This window comes from Pantherophis guttatus, chromosome 8 (genome assembly GCF_059756535.1).
Source record: "Pantherophis guttatus breed Tessera chromosome 8, ASM5975653v1, whole genome shotgun sequence".
NCBI classification, from domain to species: Eukaryota; Metazoa; Chordata; class Lepidosauria; order Squamata; family Colubridae; genus Pantherophis; species Pantherophis guttatus.
The window spans coordinates 30,840,273-30,856,597 of NC_142070.1; the positions used below are offsets into that span (position 1 = coordinate 30,840,273).

Here is a 16,325-nt window from a genome sequence, read left to right on the forward strand (position 1 = left end):
AAATGAGACAGAGGTGGGAGGGAGGGAGGGAGAGAGAAAGGGAGATAAAAGGACAGGCCCACATTATCACATAAGGAACAATCCACATGAAAGCCTACATTATCTGTTAAGTAACAGAGGCATCACATACTTGATCTTAGGATAAAGAGCCCACAGACAAAACATTTTCTGCAACATCCATTGTCCCAACACAACTAGAAAGTCTTGGAAAGAGCTGAAAAACTTAACACACAACAATGCTGTTATTTCCATGTGAAGGAATGTGCCATCTCAGCAAACAAGACTGTTTCATGCAACTTAAAATGTCAGATCAACTGTAGCCTATTAAAATATTTACACAGGAAAAACAGAAGGGGGCTAGAAAAAGAATAACATTTTGGGCTTTTTTATTCCTGTAATTTGCAATTTAAACACTTCTATCCCAAAAGGAAAGCTTCCTTCCAATAAACTGCAAACAGCCAAAAAAGGATCCCTATCAAATGTCACAATAATAGAGCAATTGATCCCTCTATAAAAGTGGCTTCAGAAATTCTTTCTTTCTGAAAGAAATGAGACCACAAGAGCCTAAAAATAATTACCAAAATCAGATCTAAAAATTTAGATTGCAATCACTTCCAAACATGTTATATAACAAAAATGATACTCAAAATAATCATGTCAATAAGGAGTTCTCCCTGTGCCAGGTTGCTAGACCAGAACATACAATCTTTTTCCATAACAAGTTAAGTCTGCCTATTCCCGAATGAATCTGCAAAGGCATTCAGAGTCACCAGTGGTTCTTTCCAGGTTTACACATCTTTCTGGGGTAAGGCAAGTAAAAACTAGAAAGAGGCCTTTTCAGCTGAAGGGCTGCTACAGCCCTTTATTTATGGAACGTCTGAGAATCTGATTGCGTCTGGTGTCTTCTTCACTAAGCTTTTGATACCAACTTCACAAAACTGGTTACATGAGGCATTTAATTCATATTTTTGTGACCCAATAATTGTTATTTGTTTTTCTAAAGACAAAATATTCAGACAGTTCATAGCTCTACCAATCAGAATGCCCTCTGCTATTCCATTTTTGGAGGGAGAACATAAGAAATAGAAAAATTGTGGGAAACAAGTGAGTTACAAAGCAACACATTACTGTTATCTTCACCAAGCCTAGTAAAATCCCAGGAATTAAACAAAGCAGTTTCACACTAACCTGAAAACACCTTTATTTATTTATTTATTTACCAACATTGTCTTTATTCTTTAGATATGCTGATTAAAGGCCTATAAATCTTGAAGGGGTCTTTACTGAAAGCCAAGCAAAGCTCTAAAGCTCCTTTGCAAAACAATGAGGCCTTTTTGCTTCTAAATTGAAGTGATCAGATTGCATTATTTTGTTCTTCCATCCTGCCCCTACAAGACTTGCATAAGTTGTGAAAAAGTTCTGCACATGTATAGTATCAACATAAAACCTATTCTAGCTTTTGTACAGCTACTGGCCATTGGCAAAGATTGGGAGATACTATGAGGCTATGTGAAGTACTTTTTTGAACATATCTCATTGTCTTTTTGCTTTATCAGAAAGTATTATATCACCTGTACACCACAAAACTCTTCTTCCAGGCAAACACTGTACAAGCTTGATGCAGTTTTTTATTTTGATTTTACTTTATTGTGAGAAGTACATTTCCTGGTGGGATGTGTTCTTTCTCATCTGGTTTTAATTACACCAATAAACATACAATTATAGCTTATTTTGCTCCTGGGCAGTTAGAAGGAAATAAAATTGCAAATGAGTTTCCAGACAAATTTTCAATGATGTATTTCATCCAGAAACAAAGTGGCAAATAAACAAATAACTTTATTTATAAAAGGAGAAGAGCATACCACACATATTATTTATAACAAAACTAATGGCTTGGAACACCAAAAACTGAAGTCAAAATTATACCCCCTGAAAATCTCCAATGTACTTTTTAGAGGAAATAAAGTGGTACTAAAATTAAATTATTTCCAGATAAGACTTATTACGAAAAGATGCATTAAGAAATTTATGTAATTATACTTAGGGACACAAGAGGCAAGTGTTCCAGGTATGTATATGGTTTCCCACTGTTTTCTTTGTTAGTAACTTAAAAATATGAAACTATTTAGTAAAAATTATTTTTATAGAAATTTGCTAGAATAAATCTGTGCCAGTCATTTTGAAAGCATTCAAGGAAGACCCTAAGCAAATACCTAATAAATGATGTCTGGGTAAGACATAGTAGTACTTATAGAAACTCTGTGAATTTAAGTTCTTCCTAAAGTTCCCAACATCAACACTTCTAAGAGTAGAAAATGGTCTCTGCTGCATAAAATCAATTCAACTACAAGCCACTTTTATATTCACCTTGAAGACTCCTGTGGCCAATAATTCCTTAAACTCATATCTGCTGATTATTAATATTATTTAATCAATAGCAGTTGGATAAACTAGGTTTAGTGCATCATATGAAGGTGTAAGGTGGCCACATCCTTTTTTGGGGGGGGTGTTAGATTTTATGATTTTAGTTACTATCTTACTTTTGTAAGAGCATCTTGTGACAATCATATAAAGAGCCTACTTGTTGTATTATCTGCTTTAGGAAAATGCTATTAAAGTCAAACAACAATTATCTTTAAAAGATATATGGGAAATATCTTATTTAAAATTACAAAGAAAAGGACAAAACGTATTATAGAATATCAGGATACCAGGAAGGTTATAACGACTATCACATGATTGTGTTTTTGAGGCAGTACTTAGAAGGTGCGTTTATATTTCAATTCTATTAAGAAATAAATTCATTCTCAAAATAAACAGATTATTTAGACCACCAGTTCTTATTATAATCTTAGATGATAAACAAATGACCAGTGATGTGGCACCATTGTTCACTAAATTTTCCAAAGCTTATATTGATAAAACAGCAAACTAAAATAAAGTTGAAAAAAATAACTGCCTACAGTCTAACCTCTGACATTCCAACCAGTAGTGCCATGGGATTAACACCTAATCACCTAATCTTGTTGCTAGATTTGGCAATTTTGTAGGAATTGGGTCATTTTAAAAAATTACATGTCCCATGGACTATCAAAAGTGCCTTTAGAGAAGACTTTACACGGCACCCCCAGTTTAAAGAGAAAATAGGGGAGGAGTATGGAAACAAGATCTCTGCCAATAACTCCTTTTGCGTTTTTTGAAAATTATATGGCACTGGGGCATAAAGAGAAGAGAAGAAAAAATAAGCCCTTAAAGAGAAAACATTATTACTTCTGAAAAGACATCCATTTATATTCAAGCTATAAAACCTCTCTCTCATATTTCAGTGGTAAGAATATTATAGGTTTGTTTAGTCTACTTTGCTTTTAGCCACAATTTTTAGATGAACTGAAATAATCATGAGTCCAGAAATGTATTCTGAGAACTAAAATGAACTAAATTCAAATCATATCAGATAAAAATTATTCTGTCTGGTTACCACAAGCTTTATCATTTCAGCAAAATAATCTGAGTGAAAGGTGATTTTTTTCCCTTATATGTTACTTGTCTAACTACACAGATAAAATTACAATATATCAAATATATAAGTTGCAGTACTTGTTCAAATAATGATTTAAAGTTTATTTTCTGAGAAAGTTTTTGAAAGAAGCTGCCTCTTTCATATAATATCAATCTAATCTGCTTGTCTGAAACATCAAAAAAGTTACAGTATAGTTTTTCACAAATTTTGAAAAGAAGCTAATAAGAGTTTAGAATTGCAGTTGGAATTACTTCTCCTTCTGGGAGAATATTCGAAGGAGTATAGAAAGTCCAAGAAACTAGAAAGCATAAGAGGACCAATTTCAAAAAAGAAAAAAGGATCTAGAAAGGATAAATGAAGAAACAAAATCCATGAAGATAAGGTATAAATTTATAGCAAACAACAAACAAATAGTATTGTAATATGATTGGCGTAGTCTTTGACTTCAATATTGAGCTCAAAATTTCTGTTGCTATGCAAAGCAGTTGTTACTGAGTTTTGCCATATTTTATGACCTTTTTTGTCATAGATATTAAGTGAAGAACTGCAGCTATTAAGGGAATCAGGTGGTCATTAAGCAAATCTGGCTTCCCCCACTGACTTTGCTTATTGGAAGCCAGCTCGGAAGATTACAAATGGTGACCTCATGACCCTGGGACAGTGCAACTCTCATAAATACATGCCACTTGCCAAGCATTCAAATTTTGATCAAGGGACCATAGGATGATGCAATGGTTGCAACCAGTGTGAAAAATGGTAATAAATCACTTTTTTCAATGCTACTGTAACTTTGAGCAGTCATTAAATGATTGTAAGTCGAGGACCAACTTTCTAACTTGAAGCAAGAATTAAATATGGAAAAAACTAAGAACAGTTAAAAGAAGGAACTGCTTTAATAAGGGATGGGTGCAAAACAGCTTATTAGATATTGCATTTCTATATGGAGCAATTAATCATGTACCTCACTATATATATATTTCTTTTTATGACCCTTTAATTCCTTTATTTAGTATGTCATCGGGGCGACTGAATGGAGCTGAGCATTTACTGTCTGAATGCCCTTCCTGACACTTATGCAGTGTTTGCAGCAGATATTTTCTCTTTGTGCCCTGAAAGAGAAACATCTGCAGCTGTCTAGGATTGAACTCTCAACCTCACTGAATGGTGAGCGTCTTCATCACTAGGCCACCACTCTGTGTACCTCACTATATAATAATAAAAAATTACTTTAAATATTGATCGGATGTAGAGCATGATATGAGCAGTTGGGACTAGTGACCACAATGCTCCCAAGTTTAATATATACGTAAATGGAACATTGAACAATGAAAATGCCAATTCACTTAAATGATATTTGATTTCAAAGGAGAAAACTTACAAAAACCAGATGAGTATGAAATTGAAACTGAATATGCACCAAGAGCCAAGATTTCATTCAGTTTACTTTAGAATGTACTGTATATAATTGATAAAAGTATAAATGGATACATGTGAAGAAGGAAAGCATAAAAGTGAAAAGTGAAAGTCTTGTCCAAGTGAGGAAATTTTAAAAAAACATTCATTCTAAGAAAACAAATGCATACTGACAACAAACCAAGCAAAAACACAAGGAACGGAGTTCAAAATTGCTCTGCTCTAAATCTTACAATGAACAATTCTGCTTCAATATAGTTAAAGCAAGAAATCAGCTAAGAATGCAGCATCTGTGAACTGGAATCCAGTTTAGGATGTCCAAGTACTAGCTATAATCAGAGGACTGGAAACGAAAATGGAGAAGAAAAATTATTTAAAACATTTAGTGGACAAATACTTGCCTGAAGTGCTTCCCAGAAAGAAACTAAAATAGCAAGTTACATTACAAGTGACACAAGAATTTGTGACATATCCTTAGGATCACAATCCTTTATGTATTTTTCTACCAGCAGGGACTGTATGTATAAGACTGTATGTCAAAACTCATGATCTTCCTACAAAGCTATGTAAGGCAGTTCTCTGCCCCAGAGGCTTATATCATGGTAGCAACAAGACAGAATAGGGGAAAAGAGAATTAAAAAGCTGCTGGCATATTAGCCCAACTTTTCTGGTTTTAATTTATTTGCCATTATTAATACATCTATAGCTATTAATTTTATAAAACAATACTGTCGAATGAGAGTATCTTAAAGTGTAACTTTTGTCCATTAATTTTTTACATATTAATGAAAACCTGAACTAAGGCTTACCTCCTATATGTGTAATTCAGGCTTACTATTTTGCATAACCTCCATTTATACCCTATACCAGTTTCAGAAGGCTGGCTGAGTTATTCTTAAAAGCGAAAATAGTTACACCTTAAACACTAACATTGTCAGTTGTGCAACACAGTCAACTACATCGGATGTCATTTTTATAAAACACCAGTTATTTCTATTCCTTTTTGATATAAGAATGCAGAACTAATGATAAGACCATTACTAATCTTTAAATGCTAACTGATGAAATTCAGTCTTTGAAAATTTCAGTGCAATATTTTCACACTGTAATATTATGTTCCATCTAATATGCAGCTTGGAGTGTCTTCATCTACTTGTCACTTCACTTTCTACATGATCTAATATAATTATGAACTTGTTTAAACTGCACCGGAATATGCAAACAGGATGGAACAGAAGTTGCCCAGTTCTAACCTAAGATCTAATAATTAAGCTATTTTTATACATATTTCTACTGAATGCCATAATGAAGTAGAAAGGGAGAAATAGTCTGAATACTTAACACATTTCAGCAGCAGGTCTAAGTCAATTTAACTGAAAGATTCCCTAACACGTAAGGCTTTTCCCTCTGTAATAAAGTCAATTTTCACTCCAAATACTCAACCAAAGAAGTTAAACAGTTGCAGCATTTCTCCTATGTTCAGCCTGATTGGTGACTGCAATGAAAGCAATTCCCCAGCCTTTTTTATCTTTTTCCCAACAATCTCACAACCTTGTCTATACATGTCAGTAACCCTACCGATGTTATTTCAAAATCACCATGAATACCTTTTTCCTACCAATGTTATTTCAAAATCTCCATGAATACCTTTTTAGAACTGCTGGAGCCCAATTTCACTTCATTTGTGGAAAACAAAATCTGAGAACTGTCTCTGGTATGAATTAGCCTTGTTTTACTCTGTCTCATTATTTCAATCTAAAAAATTTAAAAGCTATTAAACAGTATTTAAGAATTGTTAGGCATTTCTTACATTTATTTTTCAGAACAATTAAATAACTACATAATTACTATATTCTTGTGTACTTTAAAATTGTCTATGCTACATTAGTAAGAGTAGTACCATGCAGCCAGCAAAGCTGTGCAAGATAAACAATATTTTGTTTAACCAGAAACAGCAATTGGCAGGCAAGTACATTTATTAGTCCAGAAGTTTATACTGCTGGATTCTTTTAAAACCCAAGTACCATAGACTACCTTCAAGAGCAAAACAACAGCCTATCTTTAAAATACACCTTTTCATACTGTTGTTTTCTTTGATGACACTATCTATTCTAGAAATTTTGGACTGTGGCTGCAAATTTTAGATGTTGTAGATCAACATATGTGGAAGCCAGTGGATAAAAGTTATTCTATTTGAAGGTTCTGAATAACCATATCAATAAATTAGTTGATAGAATTTGATTTGCTGAGTTGAATGTGTTCAGAGTCTTGAAGTAATTTATGTTCCCAATGTTAGGTGTATCTACGGTATATTATGCAATGTTTTGCCTAGTAGTCTGTGAAAAGATACAGGACAAGTCCCTATTTCTGGAATAAAAAGTTATATTAAATGGGGAGCAAACTTTCTCTTTGTCTTTGTATAATAATCAAATGTTTCCAGAAATACTATTTTCAAATGTGAATGACACTTAAGTAAGTGCAAATGCAACAAATTGGTTAGAGGCCCTAATGCAAATTTTTGTGGAAATAGTATTACGGTTAAAAGCAAAGTCAATGTAGAGATCTTTTTTTAATTATTTTCTATTACTGCATAGTTCAAAGATGTCAGTTTTGGTGAATTAACCCACTGTAAACAAACATTGTAAGATTATTTTAAAAGTCACAAAGACCCAAAGTATTTGTGCACATGAATCTGTTTTCCAAAAGATCACTGCATTTCTCAATGCACTTCCAAAGTCTGCTAACCATTTCATTCAGAGAAAGAAAAAGCATATCCATGTGTTACACTCAATGTTGAATACAGTGTAAACAGTAACTGCTTCAGGTAACACAATGAAACTATGTTATACATGCAGCAAGTTCAGTCAATGCAATCAATACACAGATTCCCTTTCTCCTTTCCTGCATGTTTTGTTCCCCATGGTAGAAGGCAGCTAAAATGCAAGTCTTCCAAAACCGATCGAAAACCATATTAGACAGATATCACGGGCGGAATAACTTTTGAAAGTTCCAAGAGCAAAATATATTTGCAGATTTCCATAGGATCTTCCCCTCCTACACCCCTCCCTCTTTTTTTTTTTTTAAAGCGACCAAACAGCCGAGTTCCGTCTCGAGTCCTTCGGAGACTTTCCCCCACTTTTTAAGACATTATGTGTTCCGGAAAACTTCGTCCGCTCTTCCCCAATCCTCCGTCGCAAAGGGCTATAAATCAGAAGAGAAAAGTTGGGTCCGTTCAGGGCCTTGCAAAAGCCCCAGTAGGAACAAAACTGCGCACTTGGCAATTATGAAAAGTCAATGCAGAGGTCTTTTTTTTAACCAAAATAATAATATATATATATATATATATATTTATTACTGCATAATTCAAAGCTGTCAGATTCGGGTGAATTAACCCACTGTAAACAGACATTATCAGATTGTTTGAAAAGTCACCCAAGAACCGAAGTATTCGTGTGTACATAATTTTACACGCAGAGGTAGCCGGGGGTTGAGAGCCTGGGCAGCGGATAACTATCGTAGGGACTAAGGGCGAGAAAAGAAGGGGACAAGCGCGGAGGGAACCCGGACAGACGAAGCCAGCAATGAGACAGAAAACACCGCCAAGAGTGGCCAGAAGCGGAGAAGGGCGCTTCCTGCAAGCAGGAGAACCCGCCAAGCCACCGGAGACACTTACATAGCGCTTTAACTTCTTCTCCGGGGGAGACTTTCGGAGCCAGCCCTGGCAGACCACCTCCCCGCCGCTCATGGTTGCGTCTCGCCCCCGAAGAGCGAGGGGGGTCTGTTTCTTCCGCAGCTGCGACGGCCGGGCCGGGCCGAACAAACAGCCCAAGAGAACACAAGAGGAGCGCCGCGCCGCGCCTGTCTGCCGGCCTCCTCCGGCAGCTCCTCTGGGGGAAGGGAAAGAGGAGGGAGAAGCGCAGGAGAGGGAGGAGACGACCGGGAAAGGGAGAGAGAGAAAAAGGCTGGGAGGAGGGAGGGCCGAACGGTGCGTGTGGGGCTCGTCTGTGAATATTAACGCGGGTGCTCCGAGCGGAGACAGACAGCCCAGAGGAGCTGAAGCGACCGCCCCTCTTCCCTCCAGGCAAACCAAGTGTTCGCTTGCTATAACTTTCAACTACTGCGACCCAGCAGCTGCACGGAAGCCCGGCGTCGGGAAAGCCCTCCCTCCTCGGTCCTCTACAGAGCAGGAACCTCCCACCCGCTCTACTGAAGCGTGAGGCGGAGGGCTTCCCTCGCCTCGCCTTGGCTGGGCAAGGCTGGAGTCCGCCCACAGTGACTCCCTCACGCCCGCGGCCAGCGCAACGGGGAAGGGAGGAGGAGCCCAGCCGTTCGCGCTTAATTTCTTGGGCTCTTCTGCAGCCCCGAGCGGCTTCCTCGGGCGCCCCTTCGGTGCCGTCTTTGAGTTGAGGCGCGAGTCTTCGGGACTCGAAGGCTGAGCTGGTCGTTTAGCGGCGCCTCAGCCCGACGAGAGTTTTAGCCCGGAATTGGGGGGTGGGGGGGGAGGATGGACCGGGAGGCGGAGCAGTGGTCCTGGGCAAAAGGCGTGCGGGGGAGCGCTGAACCACAAACCAGCCAACCGCCGTTGAGCCCAGCGTTTTCTAGGAACAGAGCCAGCGCGCTTCGTCTGTGGTACGGCGCGTCCTGCGAACTCAGACAACTGAGTTTGGTTAACTGTGAGTAAGCATATCTTGTGAAGCCAGCCTGGATTTAATCATTACATGTAGTCCTCAATTTACGACCACAATAGAGCTGGGAATTTCCTTGTTAGGTGAGACATTTGTTAAGTGAGTTTTGCCCCATTTTATGACCTTTCTTGCCACAGTTGTTAAGTGAATCACTGCAGTTGCTGAGTTAGTAAGTAAGTTAGTTAGTTAGTAAGAGAATCTGGCTTCCCCGTTGACTTGGCTTGTCCTAAGCTCGCAAAACATGACCTTGGGACACGGCCACCGGTCATAAATATAAACCAGTTGCCAAGCATCTGAATTTTGATCACACGATCATGGGGATGCTGCAAAGGTCATAACAGTGAAAAATGGTCATAAGTCACACTTTTCAATGCCCTTGTAACTTTGAAGGGTCACTAAGCATACTATTGTAAGTCGAGGACTCCCCATATTTGTTGAATGCATGTATTCATGTGTCTACATTCACATATTATGCTACTCTATTAAATCGTCCTTTACAAAGAAGGAGAGTCTACCATTGAAATCAAATCCAAATCACCACACCGGTTTACCACAGTGTGTGACCTTACTCAGTTTTTACTATCTTATCTATCTGACTAAGACATAGATCTCACCCGTACTGTAAGTTTCCTCCCCTTCTAGACCGGTTCTCCTGCAAGCCCTACCCGGCCTGCACTAATCAATTGCTGACTCTTTACTCTGGCTGCTGTAAATCTTTCCTTCTTCCCCAAAGTTGGCCTCGTAACTTTTTTGTGTACTGCACTCAGCATCCAAAGTCGAAATTCTCTGAGAAAGTTGGCCAGGTTTTTGCTTTTCTTTTTTTCCCTCTCACGTGTACGCTTTCTTTCAAAAAGGCAGGCAGGCAGGCAGGCAGGCAAATTGAACAAATCCGTCAAAAGGATCCTGGGATCTGTACAGTGTAACAACAACAAAGCAACAAAAGGATGGTGGAGAATTGCTGAAGGCCTACAAAACAAGGAAAGCTTTTTCAGAAAAGCCAGGATAGCACTGAGCAAGAGAGTGGAGATTTGGGAAAAGAAAGATGCAACTTTTTTGTCTACTTTTCATGATTGGTATAAAGAGCTGTTGTAAATGTTTGCATTACCATACTTTTCGGAGTATAAGATACACTTCCCCCCCCCTAAAAGAGGGTGGAAATGTTGGCATGTCTTATACACCAAATACAGCCATTTTTGGCCTCCCGAAACCCCACCCCGCGCTTCCTGTTTTTGCCTAAAACAGATTGTTTTTTTGCAAAAATGGGATGCGCAGAGGGTTTGGGAGGCCTGCAGAGTGCTCCTGGGGGCAGGCGAGGGCAAAAACGCAACATGTGGGGGTTTGGAAAGCCAAAAACAGGCCTGTTTTTCACAAAAACGGGGTGCACAGAGGGTTTGGGAGGCCTGCAGAGGGCTCCTGGGGGCTGGGGAGAGCAAAAATGCGACACTGGGGGGCCTCCCAAACCCCCCCATGCGGCATAATAAAATACGGTAATTATATTTTAAATACAGAAAAATGTCTTCAAACTGATCTGGGCCATGACTAAATGTGGGTGGGGAAAGCTTCTTAGGCTGGTTCTCCCAAGAGTTGGTATGGGAGGATAATAAAGAACACTGTTTCTCAACTTGGCAACTCTAAGGTGTGTGGGCTCCCAGAAGACTAGCTGGCAAGTAAAGTCCACACATCCTAAATTTGAGAGTTGAGGAACACTGATGAATGAAGTATCTCATAGTGCAGTGGAGTGAAGATGAGAAAGGCAAGGTTATCTTGCCCTCAACATATGGAGACTGCAAGCCCAGAAAGCTAGAAAGAAAAGGCCAGCTTGTATCTTACTTACTCTCTTCCTGGGGCATACAAACAGAAGGATTTGATGCAAGCCTCTCAACCACATGTCTTCCTCTTGCTTTTGCTTTTGAAGGTGGAGGGACAAGGTGGAATTTGAAAAACTGTTCTTGTGAGCCCAATTCATGAAATATTCATAGATCACCCAGATTCCTATTATGCAAATTCCATATTTTAAAAAAAACATAATACAATATAAATGTATGTTCAATATGCTTCAGATACTTCTTTTTTAGCACATTCATCCTAGTTAACCAATTTTAAAATACATATTTTTTTAGAAGCAATGCTGGGTTCATTGTATAAAATAGCACTTTGGCGGAAGTTCCTAAAGCAGGTTCCGTCTGTTAAATACTTAGGTGGAAAATCACTTTTTTGAAAGAAAAAAATTGATTTGCAGTTAATTTTTTTTTTTTTAGAAATGAAATCATGTTCAATTCTCAGACAGCCTGGACAAGTTCCTGAAGTTTTCTTGGCAAAGCTAGTTAAGAAATGGTTGCCATTGCCTTCTTCTTAGGGCTGAGAGAAAGTGTCTGGCCCAAGGTCACCCGGTCAGTTTAGCCCCAAAGTGGGACTAGAACTCAGTCTCACCATTCCTAGTTTACTGTCTTAACCATTACACAAAATTGGCTGTCAGGAGATCACTAGGGATTATTTATAATAGGAATTTGAATTGTGCATAGCTCCTTTCTAAGTGCCCCTCAACATTGCCTAGTAGCATATACAAGCAGTATGCAGAAAAGGCTTTTACTGTCCATAGAAATCAGCGGGATGAAGGGTCAGCCTTATGCATTTTTATTGTGCGTTCAGCGAAATTTATTTCCAAGTATTTAAAAAACTCAGGGCAGTATGCTGCTGAATTCCATTTCCTGAGGAGCGGCAAGGCAAAACAGCAATTGTCTTCATGTCTTCTTGATATATTTCCAGATACATTTAGCTGAGCACTGACTACGATACTATTGAATTAAACCAAGCATTATGGACTACTTACAAATATACCGTAAACCAGAATCTCTTGTACTGGGCCAAAGCAGAATATTCCTAAATTGAACAGATGGAAGATCTGCTCATTTCAAGTGTCGGCCAATACCTGAGATCTAATCTGAAGTAATAATAAAAGCTCATTTTTTCTTCTCTTTGACAACTGTAGATTTCTAAATGCATAGTATCATTTCTGCTAGTTGCGCAGGACTTCTGCTAACTTTTTAGTAAATATGATCTAAGTGTTCAGCCATGCAATGGAATAACTGAATGTTTCCAGGTGTCCTGGATCCATATGGTACTATGGAGACATGTTAAAAAAATCTTGCAGTATAACATTTTTCTTCAGTGAATTGCCTTTAGAGCTGATTCAGAAGTCAAAACATACTTTTATACATTAGGATTTGTGGTTAGAGGTCAGAAGCACATTGGGTTTATTTTAAAAAGAAATCAGCTGCTGGCCAGTAAAACATCATTAGCCAGCTTTTCATGAATATATTAGTTTAGAAAACATAATTTTTAATATCATTATACAATGTACTTTGCATGTAAAAATAATAGCTACTTTTCTTCTGACCTCATTACTTAAGCAACATATATGATTTAAAACTGAAATCAACTGCTCAGACTTTATTAAAAGTCTTTTAATAAAAGTCAGACTTTTATTAAAAGTCAGAAGGATTTCAGTCTAGATACTGAATTCCAGTCAGAGACCAAGATAGTTTTTTTAATTAAGGAACATATTTAATCTGCAAAGATGAAATCAGGAAAGCTAAGACTCAGAATGAACTAAACTTGCAAGAAATGTCAAAAATACATTTCTTGCAAGAAACAATCGGACTACTAATGGGAGACAATAGCAAAGAAGTGATGGGCAGCAAGGAGAAAGCAGAGGTGCTTAATACCTTATTTGCATCTGTCTTCGTGCAAAAATAAAAAATAGCCCAGCCTATCAAAAACCGAACTATAAAAGACAGACTAAGAATATAAATTAAAATCAGCAAGAAAAGAGAACACCTGTCCACTCTAGATAAGTTCAAATCACCCGGTCATGATGGATCACATCCCAAAGTTCTGAAGGAGCTAGTAGACATGATTTTGGAACCATTGAGCCATATATTTCAAAGATCCTGGAGCACCTGAGAACTACCAGAGGACTGGAAAAAAATTAATGTGGTTACGATCTTCAAAAACGGGGGGAAACATATCTAGAAAACTACAGAGCAATCAGCCTGACATCAATAGCTATCAAGCTAACATGCTAATACCTATCAAGCTAATATCAAGCTAACATGGGTTTGTCAAAAACAAATTATGGCAAACAAATATTATTTCATTCTCTGACAAAGTGATTAAATTAGTTGGACCAGTGAAATGCTATGGACATAGTATACCTGGATTTCAGTAAGGCATTTCACAAAGCAGACCACAACCAACTTCTTGGCAAGCTAGAAAAATATGGGATAGAGAGCATCACCACCAGATGGATTCATAACTGGCTGACAAATCACACTCAATGTGTACTCCTTAATAGAAATAACTCTACATGGAGGGAAGTAAGCAGTGGATACTCTAAGGTTCTATCTTAGGCCCAATACTCTTCAATATTTTCATAAACAGTTCAGATAAAGAAATAGAAGGGGAACACATCAAATTTGCAGATGACACCAAGATGGCAGGAATAGCCAACATCAGAAGATAGGTTCAAGATCAAAATGGATCTTGACAGACTTGAACACTTGGTCCTAACTTACAAAATGAAATTCAGTGTAGAGAAAAGTAAGGTTTTACACTTAGGCAAGAAAAACCAAATGTACAGATATAGATTCGATGAAACTTGACTCAATAGCAGTAACTACAAGAGGAATTTTGGAGTCCTAGTAGACAGTCACTTAAACTGTGTGCTGTGGCCACCAAAAAATCCAGTGCAATATTAGGCTGCATTAACAGAGAGATAGTATCAAGATTACAAGAAGGCCACACTTGGAATACTGCATCCAATTTTGGTGGTCACAATATAAAAAGGATGTTGATACTCAAGTTGATACTATGATTAGGGGGCTGGAGACTAAAACATATGAAGAAATGTTGCAGGAATTGGATATCTCTAGTTTAGTGAAAAGAAGGACGGGGGTGACATGATAGCAGTGTTCCAATATTTGAGCAGCTGCCACAAAGAAGAGGGGAGTCAACCTATTTTCCAAAGCACCAAAAGGCAATACAAGAAGCAATGCATGGAAACTAACTAAGGAAAGGAGCAACCTAGCAATTTCCTGACAATAAGAACAATGAATCTCTGGAATGATTTGTTCCAGAAGCGTTGGGTGCTCCAACACTGGAAGTTTTTTTTTAAGAGGTGATATGACAACAACTTGTCTAAAATGGTATAGAGTTTCTGGCTTGAGCAGGGATTGGACTAGAACGTCCTGTAGGAAGTTAGCACCCATCCCTTTCCTAGAAGAATGAAATATTTTAGGAAATATTAAAAAGGCAGAATATTATGTTTCCCTGGTTGAGAAATGGAGAAACATGTTTTAAAGACAAAGCAACTCCCACCTTCCTGCCTCCCTCCCCTTTGTTAATGGGCCAGAGGCAGAAACTCAATCTTTGACAATAGGACCCATCTGCAACACAATAGCAACAGAAACTCACCACATGGCACCTGGGAAGATTACATCAGCCAGCAAGGCTAGCTAAGACCCCCACCCCCTGGGAGCCTGACAACCAATCAGGATAGTCTTTCAGGGCCCCAGGAAGTTCAAAGCCAGAGAAAGGATAAAACCTGGGGACTTGCTCTGTCTCGACCCTTTTCTGTTCAGGAACTCAAGCCATGTGATCCTGTCCACCATTAAACCATCTTTCCAAGCAGTCTCCATGTTTCCAGTGTCTTTTTCCCCACTTGGAGCAGAACCCAGAAGGATATTTCTTCCAACAGTCCCTTCCAACTTTGTTATTCTGATATTCTATAATTTTTCTTTAGAAATACTTCAAATATTGCCAAGGCACTAAAACGCTGTAGAAGAGCTTGCACTGAGCCTGTGGTGACGTCGTGTGGAAGGCTGAAGGTATCAAATCTCTTTGGAAAAGGCCCTCTCACCTTCATACCCTAACCCTGCTTTCTGCTTTCAGATAGTAGCTTGCTCATTCATGCTGCTACAGTATCAGCTATCTTTCTTGGGCCATCTCTCCTCTCTCTAACTCCAAAGTGTAACAGAAACTGTGTTGTCACAATCCGTGATGCCTTTATAGTCATTAAAAGTTCAAAAATAAAAAGAATCTCTCCAGCGCTATTTCCCTTGCTTTATAAAACTGAAATGGACAGAATTGGCTGGTTTTACTGAAATGTATGTGTATTTTCTAATATATGCAATCTATTGACACTGTATTTTTGTCCATGTCATCTTCTGTGATCAGAATAATTTCTTATAAAAAAGAACATCAGAAGAGATTATTATCTAACAAAACAGACAATTCCTACTTCCTACAATTTCCAGAATCTGAGGGGAATATTTTCTATACAACCATTAGGAGATTTATGCCATGATTCCTATCTAAATGATACTTAATTCTGATGATTACATGGTTTGGCACTATTACCTTTTACATTTCTGTCTATTCTACAGTCCTGGTAGTCCCTGGTCATTTGCCATCCAATACCTGCTTTATATGAAGCAGGGAAAGAACTTCTTAAAAACCACCATATCAAAGTGTCCAGGAGAATTTGGCATTCTACAGCTCAGTCTGGTTGATACGATAGCCAGGCAGTTTTGAGAAAACATTCTCCAGAGCTGCCTGGAATCTGATAGGATCTAATTTTAGCAAAATGCACGGAGGTGGCCAGGACAGCAAAATAAAAAGAGTAGTTTTAATTTAGGAAAATGGGGTAG

General features: G+C 38.2%; 1 protein-coding gene across 5 annotated transcripts in view; it reads right to left on the reverse strand.

The window, feature by feature from the left end:
- The window catches only part of GAB1 (GRB2 associated binding protein 1), a 116,253-nt gene that overhangs the window by 77,485 nt on the left and 22,443 nt on the right, over nt 1-16,325 (reverse strand). The window contains exon 1 of one of the 5 annotated variants that reach the window (XM_034401416.2): nt 8,607-9,533. The exons of 3 other annotated variants lie outside the window; for them this stretch is intronic. In XM_034401416.2, coding sequence (XP_034257307.1) covers nt 8,607-8,678 — 72 coding nt within the window. In that variant the 5' untranslated portion in view covers nt 8,679-9,533. Of the gene's footprint in view, nt 1-8,606; nt 9,534-16,325 lie in introns of those variants that run through there. One more of the 5 variants, XM_087874527.1, reaches the window with a different exon arrangement.